Below are 19,307 nucleotides of genomic sequence, written 5' to 3' on the forward strand. Positions count from 1 at the left end.
TGTACATCTATTGTAATTTATGGATTACCTTTTTGATGTATTTACATGTGTTACTTGTGTTACAATGATAATGAATGACGAATAAACCATGACGCCTTTCTTATTTAAATTTGTCTTATCAACCCGTTTATCATGCTTTGTGATACCTATGAACACGATTATATGCAGCCTCTGTGAAACTCGAACGAAAATCTAATCATAGTCAAACAAAGTCGTGTTCCAAACTTTGATGAAAAACCTCCTCAATATTAACAACATCAATAGAATACCAACAGGAATATATTCCTCTGGTGTGAGGTGTCGTTAATAAATAATAATAATAATAATAATCAATTGAATAACAACTGTATTCCGTACTTTGAATTTAACTTATCATTTCTAGTTATAAAAAAAAAACTAGTTTTAATATTATGATCTTCCATTCATTATCCGACATACCGTGTGGTTCACAAAATCCATGAAAATTCTTAATAACATTCGCAGCGTGAAGTGTGAGCTAACTTTTACGCAACAGCGTCGATCATCTCCATAAGCTTTTAACGTAGCAATACAACGTATGCCGGGAAAACTATTGTTAACTGTTTAATAGTGTACCATTAATCAATTACTTTTTCCACCATAAATAGCAATCGTGCGCTGTTTTTGAAAATTTCCAACGTTCATCAGAATTATCATAATGCTTTTTCTCCACTTATCGACCACAGCTATTTTGTCATTTTGGTAGACCACCTCAACCAAGACCTCAACATTGCTAGATCATACACGCACTGGATCGATAAGGTAGTAATATTTGTATCAGTATCTGCTTTGCCGCTCCATGCACCAAGATTAATCATTGATAATATAAGTTAAACTGAACCTTATAGCTCAGCTTCATCAAGACGTTGCGTTTTTTATGATAAAGTAGAATCAGAAATGTAACCGCTGATTCCCTTATTAAAGCTTGCTCATGATTAATGTTTCGTTTTAGCTGTTCTAACACAGCTAATAATTGATCGTACGCAATATTTCCGTCGTATCATAAGGAATAAGAATCGATTATGTAGCACTAAACCAGACGTATGGAACGTATGGAACACACACTCCATTCCTTGCAGTGAACCAATCACTTCCGTATCCGTTTGTAGTATAACAAATTAGAAAATAGTTACCAAATATTGGAAATCAGTCCAAACCATCGATACATCTCCACTTTCGAGAAATCCAAATTCATCCGTAGGCAAACGTTCATCCGATATCGTCTTATATTGAAGAGCTTCTGCTCAAATGTTGCATTTTCTTCTAAATCCCTCTTCCGTTGGTTCAGCTTCCTACAGCCTCTACGAACTTCTTTATTCATCACAATTGCAGCTGCCAAATCTTCCTTTCTTGTTTCAAACTGACCCATCCTCAGACGCCAATGTAGAGAAGTTAAAACGCGTCTATTCTCAGTTCGGTTTAGATAACAAGTGACGTTTATTTATGTACATTGCTTTTCATGTTATTCACAGCCTACTACAGGTATCACTTGGTATCACCTTCTAAATATTGTACCATTGTACCTACACCGTGCCCAGACCCACCTGAGCTAGGCACCTGAGTTCACATCGTGTAGTGAATCATAAAACATAGTAGTCCTCGATAACCACATCGAATGCGACAACTTTAATTCTCTCAGTATTTCTCCGAATTTGTCAGTCGTCAACCGATCTGCACTATGTCGTCGTATCGCATAAATTTACTTAAATTGATTGACCTAGCCATAGGATGTCCCCACCCCGGATCGGTTAACTTCAATCTCCTGCACAGAATCCTCTACATCCTGGCCCTACGTGACACTGCTACTGGTGGTCTCGGTTTGCCCACGACGGAAACCGATGAAATTGAACTGTCCCATTCGCACACCCTCGTGAATCAGAAACTGCTCGACGAAGCTCTGAAGGATGGCAGCAAAACACGTCTCACCGTCCAACGCGTAATGAATCGGCCCGAAAATGACAACGACCACGACAATGCTTGCAATGCGCCGGGGGTGGCGACGACTCGCATTCGCATAGCCGGATCAAGAATCGTGGTTCCCTACGGCGGAAACAGCCACCATTCGATAGACCAACCGGAGCGCATCGAGTCGCAGATGAGCAACATGTCGACGATGTTCTCGGATAAGGGTATGCGATATTAGGCGAAAATTACTGCTGGTTTGGGTAATCTTCGTAAGAATTTCTACATATGTACATGTACAACGGGTCAATCCTCAAACTGATGATGTAAAAATTTAGACCTGCGTGTACCAAAAAACATTGTTTTTTGACCAATCTGAAATAAACAGTATTTTTTTGAGGAGCCTCGTGGCATTGCGGTTAGCATCACCAATCGTATAAACGTAACATGCCATGGGGTGAGGGGTTCGATTCCCGCTCCGAGTGATGAAACTTTTCGCAAGAAATGTTTCTTCCTGGTATCCACTGGTGCTCGTAATGTGTATCGTGTCTGTTGTCTACATAGTGTTGAGTTTCGTTCAGTCTGTACATACAGCCTCTGGCTGAAAACGGTGTCCGCGTCATTTTTATTTTACTTAATTTATGATGAGGTTATCAATCTGAACTATTGTTTCATTTCATATTGTTCCATTCCACGTCTGCACACCCTCAGTCTCGGAGCTGGAAGAACGCGTCCAGCAGATTTCCCTCAAGCCTAGCAATGCGTGCGAGAAAGGCTTGAACGAGCTGCGGAGGCGTATCGAAGGATTGGAAAAAATCATCGAAGAGCCCGTGCTGAAGAAGCAAACCATTAACGACGAGCCACCCCCAGCCGGAGCGAGCGAACTAAAACTGGAAATGGAAAAACTGTGGGACTCCGTTCGAATGCTCACGGAGAAAATTGATTCACTTCCACGAAAAGATGGCAACCACATTAGCAACAGTCCTGGGCAGACAGACGTACTTTCAGGTGATGAAGCCACGCACCATGCTTCCGCAGAACGAGTCAAGACTGATAACGCGTTGAGGTGCGTATGGAATGGGATGCAATAGATTTAAAACTAGTATCATTAGGGGGATTTACTAAACAGCGTTAACCGCTTAATTAATAGTTTTTGTATGCATTGACATTCCAGGAACTAGACCTGTGCGCACATATGGCGTAAGTTTTGAAAGCGTTATAACGGAAATTTTTCCATGATACCACCATCAAATCTTAAAAGGACTCCTTTAAAAAATTCTAACGATTCGTCTGGGAATTCCCTTTATGATTTCTCCAGGAATTCTTCTGTGACGCCTATTTGCGTGGATTTTTTAACCTTTTTATCTAGGATTTCATAATGATTTTTTTTAAGATTTCTTCTTTGTGGCTCGACGTCCCCAATGGGACTTGACCTGCCTCGCTTCAACATAGTGTTCTTTTAAGCACTTCCACGGTTATTAATAGAAGGGCTTTCTTTGCCTGCCATTGCATGAATTTGTATATTGTTAGGCAAGTACAATGATACACTATGCCCAGGGGGAGTCGAGAAAATTGTCCCGACCGGAACGGGAATCGAACCCGCCATCTCCGGATTGGCGATCCATAGCCTTAACCACTAGGCTAACTGGAGACCCCTCTATCACGGATTTCTTGAATTTATCATGTGGAGGGAGAAGTGCCTGACCAAAGATTACGCTCCACACCAATTTTCATTTTTTTTTTATTTTTCTTAAGGAATTCTCCCAAGGATGTCTAAAGGAATTCCTCTAGGAACTTCTCCAAGGATTCCTCTACGAATTCTTTCACAATTTGTTTTAGGAAATCCTCTAAGGATTCTTCTCGGAATTTCTCCCAGGTTTGTTCTAGGAATTGCTCCAAGAATTCTTATAGGAATTCCTCCAAGGATTGTTTTAGGAATTTCTCCAAGGCTTGTTCTAGGAGTTCCTCCAAGGATTCTTCCAGAAATTCCCCTAAGAAGTCTTTAGGAATTGCTCCAAAGCTTTTCATTGGAATTCATCCAAGGATTCCTTCAAGAATTTCTCCGAGGATTTCTCTAGGAAACCCTCCATGGATTACTATATGAATTTCTCCAAGGATTTCTATAGCAGCAATTCCTCCAAGGATTCCTTCACGAATTCCTTGAAGGATTTATTCAGGAATTCTTCCAGGAGTTCCTTCAAGGATTCCTCCAGGAATCCCTTCAAGGATTCCTCCAGGAATCCCTTCAAGGATTCCTCCAGGAATCCCTTCAAGGATTCCTCCAGGAATCCCTTCAAGGATTCCTCCAGGAATCCCTTCAAGGATTCCTCCAGGAATCCCTTCAAGGATTCCTCCAGGAATCCCTTCAAGGATTCCTCCAGGAATCCCTTCAAGGATTCCTCCAGGAATCCCTTCAAGGATTCCTCCAGGAATCCCTTCAAGGGTTCCTCCAGGAATCCCTTCAAGGATTCCTCCAGGAATCCCTTCAAGGATTCCTCCAGGAATCCCTTCAAGGATTCCTCCAGGAATCCCTTCAAGGATTCCTCCAGGAATCCCTTCAAGGATTCCTCCAGGAATCCCTTCAAGGATTCCTCCAGGAATCTCTTCAAGGATTCCTCCAAGAATCTCTTCAAGGATTCCTCCAAGAATCTCTTCAAGGATTCCTCCAAAAATCTGTAACCGTTCGGTTCCAATTATAGCTTGTAGGCTCCACCTAAAGACCAGAATTATCCTTCCTAAAATATAATAGGCCCTTTACCCCGATAGATTTGACTAATACAAATGGAATAGTTGCAGTCACTCGTAGGCTTGGTGAGTGACCCAGCCTATTCCACTCTCGAGAAACGTCAAACTCGGGAATCTCACTATTCGAGCAGTTTGAACTGAGCAAAATATCGCCAGGCTCTCATGCTGAACAGACAAACAGATGGCTCTCGGTATGAAGACCAAGGTACGTTTAACGGTGAGCATAGACTATGAACACAGAGAAATTATCCGTTATCAAAGTTTATTATAAAAACCCTATCCGTCCCCAAAGAAAATTCTCTTTTCTCGTTCGGACTCCATCAAAGGAGTAGTAGTGCGCGCGTGTGTAGAAGTCACTAAAATGTTGAGGTTAGAAGAAAAATCCTCAAAGAGTGTGGTAAATTTGTTAATTCTAAAAGTTATTTCTCTTATTTAGGAAAAGTTAGTACGGATTAGTTTATTAGTAAAGTCATTACGCTAAAATGTGTTAGTACGAACAAAAACAATACGGTTAGCGTTATAATTGTTAAAAGTGTTAAAATCCATCTTATATGCTCATTGTCTATTGAAATTGTTATAGCCCGTTTGTTAAAATTGTTAAAAAACATTCACGAAAAGCTAGTGTGAGTAGCAGAACAAAGAAAAAGGTAATTGTGAAGTTAATAATGTGACAAAAGGGGAAAACTGCGAGGGGTTAATAAAAAGTGACGTCACGGGGTCTAATGTGGAAGCGGACATTTTTCTTCTACTTCTCAGCTAATCTCAAAGTTCCCGTGAGACAAGTCCGAACGAAAGTGAGATACCGAGAACGCGCGAGTGTATCGTGACGACACGGTCCGTCTTTTGGTGGCTTGATAGCTACTACCCATCACGATCCGTTGGAGAAAATCGTCGCCATCTTGCGGCATTGCATCTCTCGATCCGGTTCCCCACTGGAGAAGATCGGCCGCCATCTTGCGGCATTGCATCTCCCGATCCGGCAATCTGCATGAAGCTCTTCCAACATCTACCAGAAACCAGTTCCAGAACATCGACCCCCCCCCTCCCCTGGTAAGTCGCCGGGTGGCATTCAACAACCCCAACGAGTGGAAAAGTGTGGCTTGCCAATAGTCGTCTCCGACGGCCTTCCGCCGTTCCTGTCGTGGCCACAATCGCCATGGCCACCCGTCGAATCGGCCGTTCGACCCCAACGAAAACATCACCATTGTAAAACCCGCAAGTACCCCCAAATATGTGTGACGTCACGAATAAATAGTTAATAGTTAGTATGAAAATTACCTCTTTAACTCAAATAGCGAGAGTAACTCCAGTACTAATAAGTTTACCCACTTTATGTTTTGTTCGTCATTCCGGGCTTATAAAGGAGTCACCAAGCCTCGCCTTCGTTGGAAACCGGCGAGGATTGAGAATTTTCCGCTTTAGAGTGTGTTTCAGGTATAGCAGTGTCCACCCCTTGAATTTCTAGCCTTGAGCCAGTAGTGTGTAGAGTTTTCAGACGCGTTCCTGCTCACTGGGATTTCCTTGTTTTGACATTCTGGGAGACAAGCCATGTTACGACCCTAAGATCCAGTATCCCTGAGCTTCCAGGTTACAAATCTCTTCAAGGATTCCTCCAGGAATCCCTTCAAGGATTCCTCCAGGAATCCCTTCAAGGATTCCTCCAGGAATCCCTTCAAGGATTCCTCCAGGAATCCCTTCAAGGATTCCTCCAGGAATCCCTTCAAGGATTCCTCCAGGAATCCCTTCAAGGATTCCTCCAGGAATCCCTTCAAGGATTCCTCCAGGAATCCCTTCAAGGATTCCTCCAGGAATCCCTTCAAGGATTCCTCCAGGAATCCCTTCAAGGATTCCTCCAGGAATCCCTTCAAGGATTCCTCCAGGAATCCCTTCAAGGATTCCTCCAGGAATCCCTTCAAGGATTCCTCCAGGAATCCCTTCAAGGATTCCTCCAGGAATCCCTTCAAGGATTCCTCCAGGAATCCCTTCAAGGATTCCTCCAGGAATCCCTTCAAGGATTCCTCCAGGAATCCCTTCAAGGATTCCTCCAGGAATCCCTTCAAGGATTCCTCCAGGAATCCCTTCAAGGATTCCTCCAGGAATCCCTTCAAGGATTCCTCCAGGAATCCCTCCAAGGATTCCTCCAGGAATCCCTCCAAGGATTCCTCCAGGAATCCCTCCAAGGATTCCTCCAGGAATCCCTCCAAGGATTCCTCCAGGAATCCCTCCAAGGATTCCTCCAGGAATCCCTCCAAGGATTCCTCCAGGAATCCCTCCAAGGATTCCTCCAGGAATCCCTCCAAGGATTCCTCCAGGAATCCCTCCAAGGATTCCTCCAGGAATCCCTTCAAGGATTCCTCCATGAATCCCTTCAAGAATTCCACCATGAATCCCTTCAAGGATTCCACCATGAATCCCTTCAAGGATTCCTCCACGAATCCCTTCAAGGATTCCTCCGGGAACCCCTTCAAGGATTCCTCCACGAATCCCTTCAAGGATTCCTCCGGGAACCCCTTCAAGGATTCCTCCGGGAACCCCTTCAAGGATTCCTCCGGGAACCCCTTCAAGGATTCCTCCGGGAACCCCTTCAAGGATTCCTCCGGGAATCCCTTCAAGGATTCCTCCGGGAATCCCTTCAAGGATTCCTCCGGGAATCCCTTCAAGGATTCCTCCGGGAATCCCTTCAAGGATTCCTCCGGGAATCCCTTCAAGGATTCCTCCGGTAATCCCTTCAAGGATTCCTCCGGGAATCCCTTCAAGGATTCCTCCGGGAATCCCTTCAAGGATTCCTCCGGGAATCCCTTCAAGGATTCCTCCGGGAATCCCTTCAAGGATTCCTCCGGGAATCCCTTCAAGGATTCCTCCGGGAATCCCTTCAAGGATTCCTCCGGGAATCCCTTCAAGGATTCCTCCGGGAATCCCTTCAAGGATTCCTCCGGGAATCCCTTCAAGGATTCCTCCGGGAATCCCTTCAAGGATTCCTCCGGGAATCCCTTCAAGGATTCCTCCGGGAATCCCTTCAAGGATTCCTCCAGGAATCCCTTCAAGGATTCCTCCGGGAATCCCTCCAAGGATTCCTCCGGGAATCCCTTCAAGGATTCCTCCGGGAATCCCTTCAAGGATTCCTCCGGGAATCCCTTCAAGGATTCCTCCAGGAATCCCTTCAAGGCTTCCTCCAGCAATCCCTTCAAGGATTCCTCCAGGAATCCCTTCAAGGCTTCCTCCAGCAATCCCTTCAAGGATTCCTCCAGGAATCCCTTCAAGGATTCCTCCAGGAATCCCTTCAAGGATTCCTCCAGGAATCCCTTCAAGGATTCCTCCAGGAATCCCTTCAAGGATTCCTCCAGGAATCCCTTCAAGGATTCCTCCAGGAATCCCTTCAAGGATTCCTCCAGGAATCCCTTCAAGGATTCCTCCAGGAATCCCTTCAAGGATTCCTCCAGGAATCCCTTCAAGGATTCCTCCAGGAATCCCTTCAAGGATTCCTCCAGGAATCCCTTCAAGGATTCCTCCAGGAATCCCTTCAAGGATTCCTCCAGGAATCCCTTCAAGGATTCCTCCAGGAATCCCTTCAAGGATTCCTCCAGGAATCCCTTCAAGGATTCCTCCAGGAATCCCTTCAAGGATTCCTCCAGGAATCCCTTCAAGGATTCCTCCAGGAATCCCTTCAAGGATTCCTCCAGGAATCCCTTCAAGGATTCCTCCAGGAATCCCTTCAAGGATTCCTCCAGGAATCCCTTCAAGGATTCCTCCAGGAATCCCTTCAAGGATTCCTCCAGGAATCCCTTCAAGGATTCCTCCAGGAATCCCTTCAAGGATTCCTCCAGGAATCCCTTCAAGGATTCCTCCAGGAATCCCTTCAAGGATTCCTCCAGGAACCTCTTAAAGGATTCCTCCAGGAATCCCTTCAAGGATTTCTCCAAGAATGGCTTTAAGGATTCCTCCAGGAATGCCTTTAATGGTTCCTTAAGGAATGCCTCCAAGGATTCCTCCAGGAATGCCTCCAAGGATTCCTCCAGGAATGCCTCCAAGGATTCTTCCAGGAATGCCTCCAAGGATTCCTCCAGGAATCCCTTCAAGGATTCCTCCAGGAAAGCCATTAAGGATTCCTCTAGGAATTTCTTCAAGGTTTCCTCCCGGAATCTCCAGGATTCCCTTCCAGGATTCCTCCAGGAATCCCTTCCAGGATTCCTCCAGGAATCCCTTCCAGGATTCCTCCAGGAATCCCTTCCAGGATTCCTCCAGGAATCCCTTCCAGGATTCCTCCAGGAATCCCTTCCAGGATTCCTCCAGGAATCCCTTCAAGGATTCCTCCAGGAATCCCTTCCAGGATTCCTCCAGGAATCCCTTCCAGGATTCCTCCAGGAATCCCTTCCAGGATTCCTCCAGGATTCCCTTCCAGGATTCCTCCAGGAATGCCTTCCAGGATTCCTCCAGGAATCCCTTCCAGGATTCCTCCAGGAATCCCTTCCAGGATTCCTCCAGGAATCCCTTCCAGGATTCCTCCAGGAATCCCTTCCAGGATTCCTCCAGGAATCCCTTCCAGGATTCCTCCAGGAATCCCTTCCAGGATTCCTCCAGGAATCCCTTCCAGGATTCCTCCAGGAATCCCTTCAAGGATTCCTCCAGGAATCCCTTCCAGGATTCCTCCAGGAATCCCTTCCAGGATTCCTCCAGGAATCCCTTCCAGGATTCCTCCAGGAATCCCTTCCAGGATTCCTCCAGGAATCCCTTCCAGGATTCCTCCAGGAATCCCTTCCAGGATTCCTCCAGGAATCCCTTCCAGGATTCCTCCAGGAATCCCTTCCAGGATTCCTCCAGGAATCCCTTCCAGGATTCCTCCAGGAATCCCTTCCAGGATTCCTCCAGGAATCCCTTCCAGGATTCCTCCAGGAATCCCTTCCAGGATTCCTCCAGGAATCCCTTCCAGGATTCCTCCAGGAATCCCTTCCAGGATTCCTCCAGGAATCCCTTCCAGGATTCCTCCAGGAATCCCTTCCAGGATTCCTCCAGGAATCCCTTCCAGGATTCCTCCAGGAATCCCTTCCAGGATTCCTCCAGGAATCCCTTCCAGGATTCCTCCAGGAATCCCTTCCAGGATTCCTCCAGGAATCCCTTCCAGGATTCCTCCAGGAATCCCTTCCAGGATTCCTCCAGGAATCCCTTCCAGGATTCCTCCAGGAATCCCTTCCAGGATTCCTCCAGGAATCCCTTCCAGGATTCCTCCAGGAATCCCTTCCAGGATTCCTCCAGGAATCCCTTCCAGGATTCCTCCAGGAATCCCTTCCAGGATTCCTCCAGGAATCCCTTCCAGGATTCCTCCAGGAATCCCTTCCAGGATTCCTCCAGGAATCCCTTCCAGGATTCCTCCAGGAATCCCTTCAAGGATTTCACCAGGAATCCCTTCAAGGATTCCTCCAGGAATCCCTTCAAGGATTCCTCCAAGAATCCCTTCAAGGATTCCTCCAGGAATCCCTTCAAGGATTCCTCCAGGAATCCCTTCCAGGATTCCTCCAGGAATCCCTTCAAGGATTCCTCCAGGAATCCCTTCAAGGATTCCTCCAGGAATCCCTTCAAGGATTCCTCCAGGAATCCCTTCAAGGATTCCTCCAGGAATCCCTTCAAGGATTCCTCCAGGAATCCCTTCAAGGATTCCTCCAGGAATCCCTTCAAGGATTCCTCCAGGAATCCCTTCAAGGATTCCTCCAGGAATCCCTTCAAGGATTCCTCCAGGAACCTCTTAAAGGATTCCTCCAGGAATCCCTTCAAGGACTCCTCCAGGAATCCCTTCAAGGATTTCTCCAAGAATGGCTTTAAGGATTCCTCCAGGAATGCCTTTAATGGTTCCTTAAGGAATGCCTCCAAGGATTCCTCCAGGAATGCCTCCAAGGATTCCTCCAGGAATGCCTCCAAGGATTCTTCCAGGAATGCCTTCAAGGATTCCTCCAGGAATCCCTTCAAGGATTCCTCCAGGAAAGCCATTAAGGATTCCTCTAGGAATTTCTTCAAGGTTTCCTCCCGGAATCTCCAGGATTCCCTTCCAGGATTCCTCCAGGAATCCCTTCCAGGATTCCTCCAGGAATCCCTTCCAGGATTCCTCCAGGAATCCCTTCCAGGATTCCTCCAGGAATCCCTTCCAGGATTCCTCCAGGAATCCCTTCCAGGATTCCTCCAGGAATCCCTTCCAGGATTCCTCCAGGAATCCCTTCCAGGATTCCTCCAGGAATCCCTTCCAGGATTCCTCCAGGAATCCCTTCCAGGATTCCTCCAGGAATCCCTTCCAGGATTCCTCCAGGAATCCCTTCCAGGATTCCTCCAGGAATCCCTTCCAGGATTCCTCCAGGAATCCCTTCCAGGATTCCTCCAGGAATCCCTTCAAGGATTCCTCCAGGAATCCCTTCCAGGATTCCTCCAGGAATCCCTTCAAGGATTCCTCCAGGAATCCCTTCCAGGATTCCTCCAGGAATCCCTTCCAGGATTCCTCCAGGAATCCCTTCCAGGATTCCTCCAGGAATCCCTTCCAGGATTCCTCCAGGAATCCCTTCCAGGATTCCTCCAGGAATCCCTTCCAGGATTCCTCCAGGAATCCCTTCCAGGATTCCTCCAGGAATCCCTTCCAGGATTCCTCCAGGAATCCCTTCCAGGATTCCTCCAGGAATCCCTTCCAGGATTCCTCCAGGAATCCCTTCCAGGATTCCTCCAGGAATCCCTTCCAGGATTCCTCCAGGAATCCCTTCCAGGATTCCTCCAGGAATCCCTTCCAGGATTCCTCCAGGAATCCCTTCCAGGATTCCTCCAGGAATCCCTTCCAGGATTCCTCCAGGAATCCCTTCCAGGATTCCTCCAGGAATCCCTTCCAGGATTCCTCCAGGAATCCCTTCCAGGATTCCTCCAGGAATCCCTTCCAGGATTCCTCCAGGAATCCCTTCCAGGATTCCTCCAGGAATCCCTTCCAGGATTCCTCCAGGAATCCCTTCCAGGATTCCTCCAGGAATCCCTTCCAGGATTCCTCCAGGAATCCCTTCCAGGATTCCTCCAGGAATCCCTTCCAGGATTCCTCCAGGAATCCCTTCAAGGATTTCACCAGGAATCCCTTCAAGGATTCCTCCAGGAATGCCTTCAAGGATTTCACCAGGAATCCCTTCAAGGATTCCTCCAAGGATTTTTTTCAAGGATTTCTCCAAAAATCCCTTAATGGTTTTTTGGTAGTGTTTTACGTGCTGAAGGATTAAGGATTTCTCCAGGAATTCCTCCAAGTATTCCTCCGGGAATACGCCCAAGGATTCCTTCAAGAATTCATCCATGGATTGCTCCCGGAATTCTTCCTCGGATTCTTTCAGGAATTCCTCCTCGGGTTCCTTCAAGAATTCCTTCAAGAATTCCTCTAGAAATTCCTCCAAAGATTTCTCTAGGAATTTCTCCATGGATTCATCCTGGAATTCTTTCAAGTATTCCTAGTCCCAAAGATGGGTAACATCGCGCCCGAAACCGGTCGACAGAAAAGGTATTTTTTTAAATCCTTGACGATTGTAGGAACGATAAGTGTGATGTCTTGTCTCGCGTTGCGTCTTGAGAATGTCAGTTTGTTCTTACATTAGCGCAAAACATGAAATTGAGGAAGGACTCCTCAAGGAATTCTGACAAGGGTTCCTCCAAGGATTTTCCAAGGATTTCTCAAGGATTTCTCAAGGATTTCTTCCAAATATGTTTCCTAAAATTCTTCCTAGGATTCGTCCTGGAAATTTTCCAAGAATTCCTCCACGAATTCTATCTAGGATTCCTCTAGGAATTCCTCCAAGGGTTTGTCTAGAAGTTGTAGAAATTCTAAGGTTTCCTCTAAGAATTCCTCCAAGCACTCCTCTAGGAATTACTCCAAGAAATCCCAAGCAGCACTCATGTCACAAAGGAATGTCGGCAGCGCAGGTTTTTGGTCGTACATCAGTCATTTACAAGTTATTCTGCTTTTGAGTTAGAATTGTAGCTCCTGTACAACCAAAAACCTGCGCTATCGATATTTTTTCTGACATGTGTGCTGCTTGGGTTCCTTTAGGAATTCCTCCAAAAATTCCTCCTAAACGATTTCTCAAGGGATTCCTCCAAGGATTTCTCCAGGATCCAATGATTCCTCTAAAAATGTCTCCATTGATTCCTTCAAGAATTCCTCCACGAACTCTTCTTGAAATTTCTCTAGAAATCCCTCCAAGGATTCTTCAAGACATTCCTCCACGGATTCATCCAGGAAGTCCTTCAAGTAATCCATCAGGAATTTCTGCAAGGATTTCTTCAGGAATTCCTCCTAATTTTCTTCCAAGGATTCCTCCAGGAGCTCATTAAAGATTCCTTCAGGAATCCCTTCAAGAATTCCTTCAGGAATTCCTTCAGGAATTCCTCCAAGGATTTTTCCATAAAATTCTTCAAGGATTCCTGCAGGAATTCTTCCACGGATTTCTTCAAGATTCTCAACAGATTCCTTCATGGATTCTTCCAAGGATTCCACTGAAAATTCCTCCAAGGATTTCACTAGGAATTTCTCCATGGGTTCTTCCAGGCATTTCATCACGGATTCCTCCAGGATTCCTTCACGATTACTGCAAAGCCTTTTGCAGAAATTTCATTAGAAATTACTCCAGGAATTCTGTTCAGGATTGGTCCAGAGATTCTTCCAAGGATTCCTCTAGGAATTCCTTAAAGGATTTAAGGATTCAAGGATTTTTCCAAGAAATCCACCAAGAATTTCGCCAGGAATTCTTACAAGGATTCCTCAAGGATTCATCTAGCAATTCCTTCAAGGATTACTCCAGGAATTCATCCAATGGTTTCTGCAGGAATTCTTCCAATGTTTCTTCTAGAATATTTCAAAGGATTCGTCCTGGAAATTATCGAATGATTCTTTCAGGAATTCTTCCAATGATTCACCCAAAACATCTTCCATGGATTCCTCCAACAGTTTGTCCAAAAAATCTACTATTAGTTCCAAAAAATCTGCCAGGGATTCATCCAGGATTTTATCAAGGAATCATTAAGAAAATCTTACAAGGATTTATACGCAAATTGTTTTAGCTCCCAATGTTTTTCATGAAATCTTTGAAGTAATTCTCCAGGATTAACTTCAGAAAAACTTAAAAATTTCTTTAGAAAATGTTTCCTGGAAGGTGATACCACATGCTGGAAAAAATCACGAAAGAATCGATGTCAGATAGAATTTTTGGAAGTGAATGGAACAAATTCTTTGAGAAACCCCCAAACATTTGTTGGGGAAAACATCGGAAGAAATCCTGAAACGAAGAATCACTAAAATAGCACAACCCTAGACTTGAGTGTTTGGCGAAACTCCACTACTGCTGTCTTAATGCGACGGCTCTTATGTAGAAAACCTAGGAGAAGTTTCTTAAAGAAGTCATCTAAGATCCCCGAATAATTCTTTTGAAAATTCTACGTGTACTACGATGAACTTCTGGAGAGACTTCAGCAGGAATACTTGGAGAAATCCCTGGTGACATATCCTTGATCATTTCTGGAGGAAAAACTAGAGTGATGCACTGGACGAAACTGGATGCATTTTCTCACTTTTCGGTTTTCGTTTTTTTATGGAGCAATACTTCCAAAATCGGTTTCCATACATATTGAGAGGTAGGATAAAGGTATCCTCTGATTTGTTTCCTGGAAAATGTGGAGAATGTTATTAATTTTTCCAGAAACCCTTTTTTCGAAATTTCGTTTTGAAAATGGTTTCTGTAAAACTGAAAATTATTTTCTACTAGTAAAAAATATTGGTGATACCTACCATGGTCCTTCTTCTAAATGTGTAAGAAAACCAGTTTATATATTTTTCCTTTAAAAAAATATCTTCTACAGAATTGGAGGGACCCACAGTGCAATCCGTGAAGAAATATCTTAAATATTTTCTATAAAAAGCTTGAAGGAACTACTCTTTCTGGGATATTTACTTGACGGTTTCCCATGTGTAATACTTGGAAAAATCTTCAGAATTTCTTTAAGAGCTCCTGACGGAATCCTTAAGAAAATCTTGGAATCGTCTCGGTATTTGACGAACATGTAAGGACAGTTTTCCTAGTTGCGCAATTGCCCTAGCTCCGGGACCCTCCGTGGACAAACGTGGCTAGCGCCGTGTACTTTGCAAAGAGACCTCTGCTGATCGCTTGTACAGTCAGGAATCGCACTGGAAAATCGCCTGCCGGCCTTCCGTTATTGATGGGGTGCTCGGAACCTTGAAATACATCTCATCCGCTGGCGACCGCCATTGCAGACCGCCTACGGATCGCTCGTAGGCACCATGTGCTCACCGTCGTGGAAATCCGCTAACGCTACTGGAATACCACTTTAATGCTGCGAAGGGCAAGTGCTCACAACATACAACTTCTTCGAATCTGCCGAACCACTGTATTGCTGGAAGACAATCACACCCTCACTGTCATCATGCTGCACGAGGCCTGCGAAGAACTCTCCCGCAAAACACTTCTGAGCAAAAGCTGAATATGATGATCTGGATTAGTGGATCGTTGAAAGTTTTCAGGCTAGAAGAAAAATACAACTGGGTTTTTGGGAATACTCGAGAGCATAAAAGTTGATCAGTAAACCCATTGGGCAGTGCATGAAAATCTCTCCTTCTCTTTCTCCCTTACAGAAATGTTGTAAACAACAAGGCCACGAAACGTCAAAATCCCATACAAAATCAAAACAGTGCAGTGCCCTATTTCACCTTTTCCTTACGAAGTCGATTTTTTTTTGTTGACAGTGAAAAAATGTGTTTATTACAGGTTGCTATGGGTGAAATAAGTCGTTGCGTTAACTGGGGCACAGATATTGTCAAATTGTTTTATAGCATCCGCCATTATGGCGAGCGTGGAAAGCTGGATAGTTTGAAGTGACAGCAAAACGAAATCAAATTTAGTCAAGACAAACTGATATTAAAATGTGATATCAATGTGCTTCTGAATACAAATCGAGTTTTCCCCTGGGCAAAGGCACAACCTTGTGATCAGCTTGATTGCTGTCAGGTATCGGGGCTTAAATGTATCTTTACTCTACAGAGAAAGATACACACTCGTGGTGCCAACAAGAACCGATACTTTTCGTGATCAAATCAAGAAGCGTTACGGTCCTTTTTGTTGTTTTTGATATATTTGATTTTTATTTGCAGGAAGGAAGTTGATACACAATATGTCCTTCTATTTTTTGACATTATTAACCAAGCTCCCTAGCTTTGAAGACACAAGAACAAGAAGAACTAGCATAAACGGTTCACTGAAAATTAAGCACCATATCGTCAAACTTGTTCATTTTTGTGAAAATACGCAAAGGTACATAACGTTGACCATTTAATTAACAACACATTCTTTCACAGCTCAACACGCAAAATCAGTCTCCCACCTTTCCTCATCCTTAAGGCCACGCAAAACTTGAAAGCCGCATGGATAAAGAGGTTGCAATGCCTACTCCCAAATTCCACGGTGTATTATGGACGATGTGAGTCCTTGGACTTGCATTGGAGACTTGGCCCCATGACCCCCTTGTGCATCAATAAAATAAAATAAAATAAAATGAATACAAATCGAGTTTTCGATTTGCTATCATTTTGTTGTTAGACTTTGCTCGGGTTTTCAAACCTTCATAAACCTTTTAAAGAAACCTCTAAGGATTGTCTTATCCGTACAATCATTCGCAATCATGAGAAGTATTATCCTAAATGATAGATGTAATGCTGTAGCTAAAAAAACTAATTAAAACAGTAAATACAAACTTTGCAAACTAACCTGTTATGTTGTGCCTCATCCTATCCGCTGTTTAATATATGACATTCATTGTTGAGTTGGCACTGATTTCTTAAGCGTTTGGCTGTGAAAAATCCCTGTGTACCAATGCGATGTAGGGCATAATAGCGAAGGAGACTAGCTGGAGTAGATGGGCTGATTGTGGCCGGCCAAGGTGTGGACTGTGTAATTTCAATTACAGATACACAATAAATCCTACTTTCTTAAACTTTGTTCAATGACAATATAACGTATTTTTTCCCACTGATCTATTATGATACTAACGTTTAATTGTTTTCTTTGAACTTGCAATTTATGTTGATTCGTTCTTTTTTACCAAACACCTACCGTAATTAAATTGAATGTTGTAAGTAATATGTGCATCGCATATTTTCAGCTCTTACGACAAGCAGGAAGCAGACGCTGTAGTATCGCCAATTGACTCCCATATGTCAGCAAAGATTAATTCCATCGAATCCAATCTGCACGAGCTGGAACTCAAACATCAGTCACTGGTAGAAGAAATTAATTCCCCGAACAAAACTTTTGATTCGACGGCAGATGCAAATGTAGTAACTCAGGAGTTGCCCCAATTAGCTGCCCGGATGGCTCTGATTGAGCAAACATTTGGCACTAGATTTGACCAAATAGAGCACTCAATTAAACGACTGTTTCAAGAGAAAGCCGATGATGTGGCCATTGAGTCCCGTATTCGTCAGTCGATGCGTTTCAGCTCAGATGCCATCAATAGGGCCAGTTTTATTCCATTGAATGAGCTTCCTCATCGTCGACGTGATGATCGCAATGATAGTTTGACTGCTGTGAAGGATCAACTCAAAGCTACTCAGGAGGAAGTATTGCTGTTACGCGAAACCATCCAATCGATGACCAATCAGGACAACTTGCTAGCTACAATCAACACAAACGCCGAAAAAATAAAATACCTTCATGTTCAGTTTGAAACCTTCAAAATAGCACACCCGGTGGAACCGGAAAAGGCTGCAGGAGCAAAGCTGAAACCGATAACAGATTTACGGTGCATATCTTGTAACCGAGCAGTGGCGATGGACCGGTGTGATGAATTAATCCCCAAACCACCGCTGTTGAGTGTGAGCCGTGTGGTCAAGCCCAATCTACGGAGGCAACTACAAGAGGTGCACAGGAGCAAGGACCAGCATGGGACAGCCGGTATAACTGTGCCACCGATGGCGCATTTTGAGAAAATTTATCAATCAATTGCGGAGGCAAAAATCAAACATGCAAAATAATATTTAACCTTCAGTAGCATACAGTTTAAACGAATTATGACCGATCAAATGTTAATGCTTCGCAAAGGTCAAACATTTACGCCGTTCGTATTCAATTACATAAATAAAATTTCTCCATGCTCACCACTTTAAATTCATAATCATCTGCCGCGTAAAGATCGCAGCAAGTTGTGCGCGCGAACGGCTGCGGTTCAAAATCGCTACCACTGTTTTTTCTTAGTTCCGTGATGTATTTTATTTTGCCGACTAAATCGTTATTCGGCTGGTGGACGGTGAAGCTTTTCGTGAAAAGTGCATAGTTTTGAAGTGTTTAAAGTTAAATGCAATCGGGTGCACGTCGAAACTTGAGTTCCAGGATCCAGCTAGCCGTCACGGAGTCCGTACATGTTTGTTGTGTTTTCGTCGGGAAAATCTGAAAATCAGTTAGGGGAGGATGGACTACATACATACAAAAATCTTCAACTTGATATGTGAAAAAATGAAATGAAGAGAAAAGGTTGTAAGTCAAAATAGGGTAGAAGGAGCGGACCCGGTGTGATGGTTAGAACACTTGACTATCACGCCGAGGACCTGGGATCGAATCCCACTCCCGACAAACTCGCAAAATGTGAGTTCTTCCTTCGGAAGGGAAGTAAAGCGTGGGTCCCGGGATGAACTAGCGTAGGGCTAAACATCTCGTTAATACAGATAAAAAAATAGGGCAGAAGCATCAGTTTTGACCAGTCAGGTATTTTGGCCATAGTTCGTTATTCAGCTTGTTGCGATCCATATCGGAATAAATTTATTTTTTAAGAGTGGATCCTAATATGATGATTACAGCTGTGAAAACCATAAATTTTGACTAAAACATGGTAAAAAAAATCCTTTAAAAATCTGCTCTTACAGGGAATAGACATATAGCCGAGGCGGTAAACGCACGGGTATTCAGCATGACCATGCTGAGGGTGACGGGTTCGATTCCCGGTCGGTCCAGGATCTTTTCGTAAAGGAAATTTCCTTGACTTCCTTAGGCATAGAGTATCTTCGTACCTGCCACACGATATACGCATGCAAAATGGTCATTGGCAGAGGAAGCTCTCAGTTAATAACTGTGGAAGTGCTCATAGAACACTAAGCTAAGAAGCAGGCTTTGTCCCAATGAGGACGTTATGTCAAGAAGAGAAAGAGAGAGGAGATAGACAAAATGATCGGGACAGGCAAAATTTTCACTTTTCAAAAAAACTTGCTGTAACTTTTCAAAAATGCATCAAAAAATCTTAATGTTTTACTAAAAGTTGGTCAACAAGTTCAATGGTTCTAATTTGGGTAAGATTGGGTTATTCTACATGAAATGAGAAAGATTCTAGTAAATGGCGTAGTTATCCGATAGCCAAATTTGAGCTGTTATATCTCCGGATTTAATGAACCGAATGCAAAGAAATTTTGACCATTCATGACATTCACGACAAAACGTTTGACTAACTTAAAATTGTTTTTAGGAAAAAACTGTTTAGGTAAATGAGTACAAGACACCAAATGAGGATCTCGACATCTCCACGAGCTAGAGGTTTTTTTCCGTGTATTTTCAGTCCTGCCCCAGTGTGGGACAATAACTAGCCAAGCCATG

At 44.1% G+C, this 19,307-nt stretch overlaps 2 protein-coding genes across 2 annotated transcripts in view; one reads left to right on the top strand and one right to left on the bottom strand.

The window, feature by feature from the left end:
* The window catches only part of LOC109409635 (platelet-derived growth factor receptor beta), a gene marked incomplete in the record, with an annotated part of 434,203 nt that overhangs the window by 345,098 nt on the left and 69,798 nt on the right, over window positions 1-19,307 (bottom strand).
* LOC115269361 (uncharacterized) lies at window positions 1,620-17,820 on the top strand. Its single transcript, XM_029878016.2, has 3 exons — window positions 1,620-2,147; window positions 2,632-2,986; window positions 16,831-17,820. Exons 1-3 carry the CDS (start codon window positions 1,697-1,699, stop codon window positions 17,699-17,701), a joined length of 1,677 nt encoding a protein of 558 aa, XP_029733876.2. The 5' UTR covers window positions 1,620-1,696; the 3' UTR covers window positions 17,702-17,820.

The sequence above is a fragment of the Aedes albopictus genome, chromosome 2 (genome assembly GCF_035046485.1).
Source record: "Aedes albopictus strain Foshan chromosome 2, AalbF5, whole genome shotgun sequence".
Taxonomy (NCBI): domain Eukaryota; kingdom Metazoa; phylum Arthropoda; class Insecta; order Diptera; family Culicidae; genus Aedes; species Aedes albopictus.

Excerpts from the sequence above, each read along its gene's own strand:
- LOC115269361 (XM_029878016.2), top strand. The coding sequence starts at position 1,697 with ATGTCGTCGTATCGCATAAATTTACTTAAATTGATTGACCTAGCCATA. Across the intron at positions 2,148-2,631 it reads GACGATGTTCTCGGATAAGG|TCTCGGAGCTGGAAGAACGC; the intron begins GTATGCGATATT and ends GCACACCCTCAG. Across the intron at positions 2,987-16,830 it reads AAGACTGATAACGCGTTGAG|CTCTTACGACAAGCAGGAAG; the intron begins GTGCGTATGGAA and ends GCATATTTTCAG.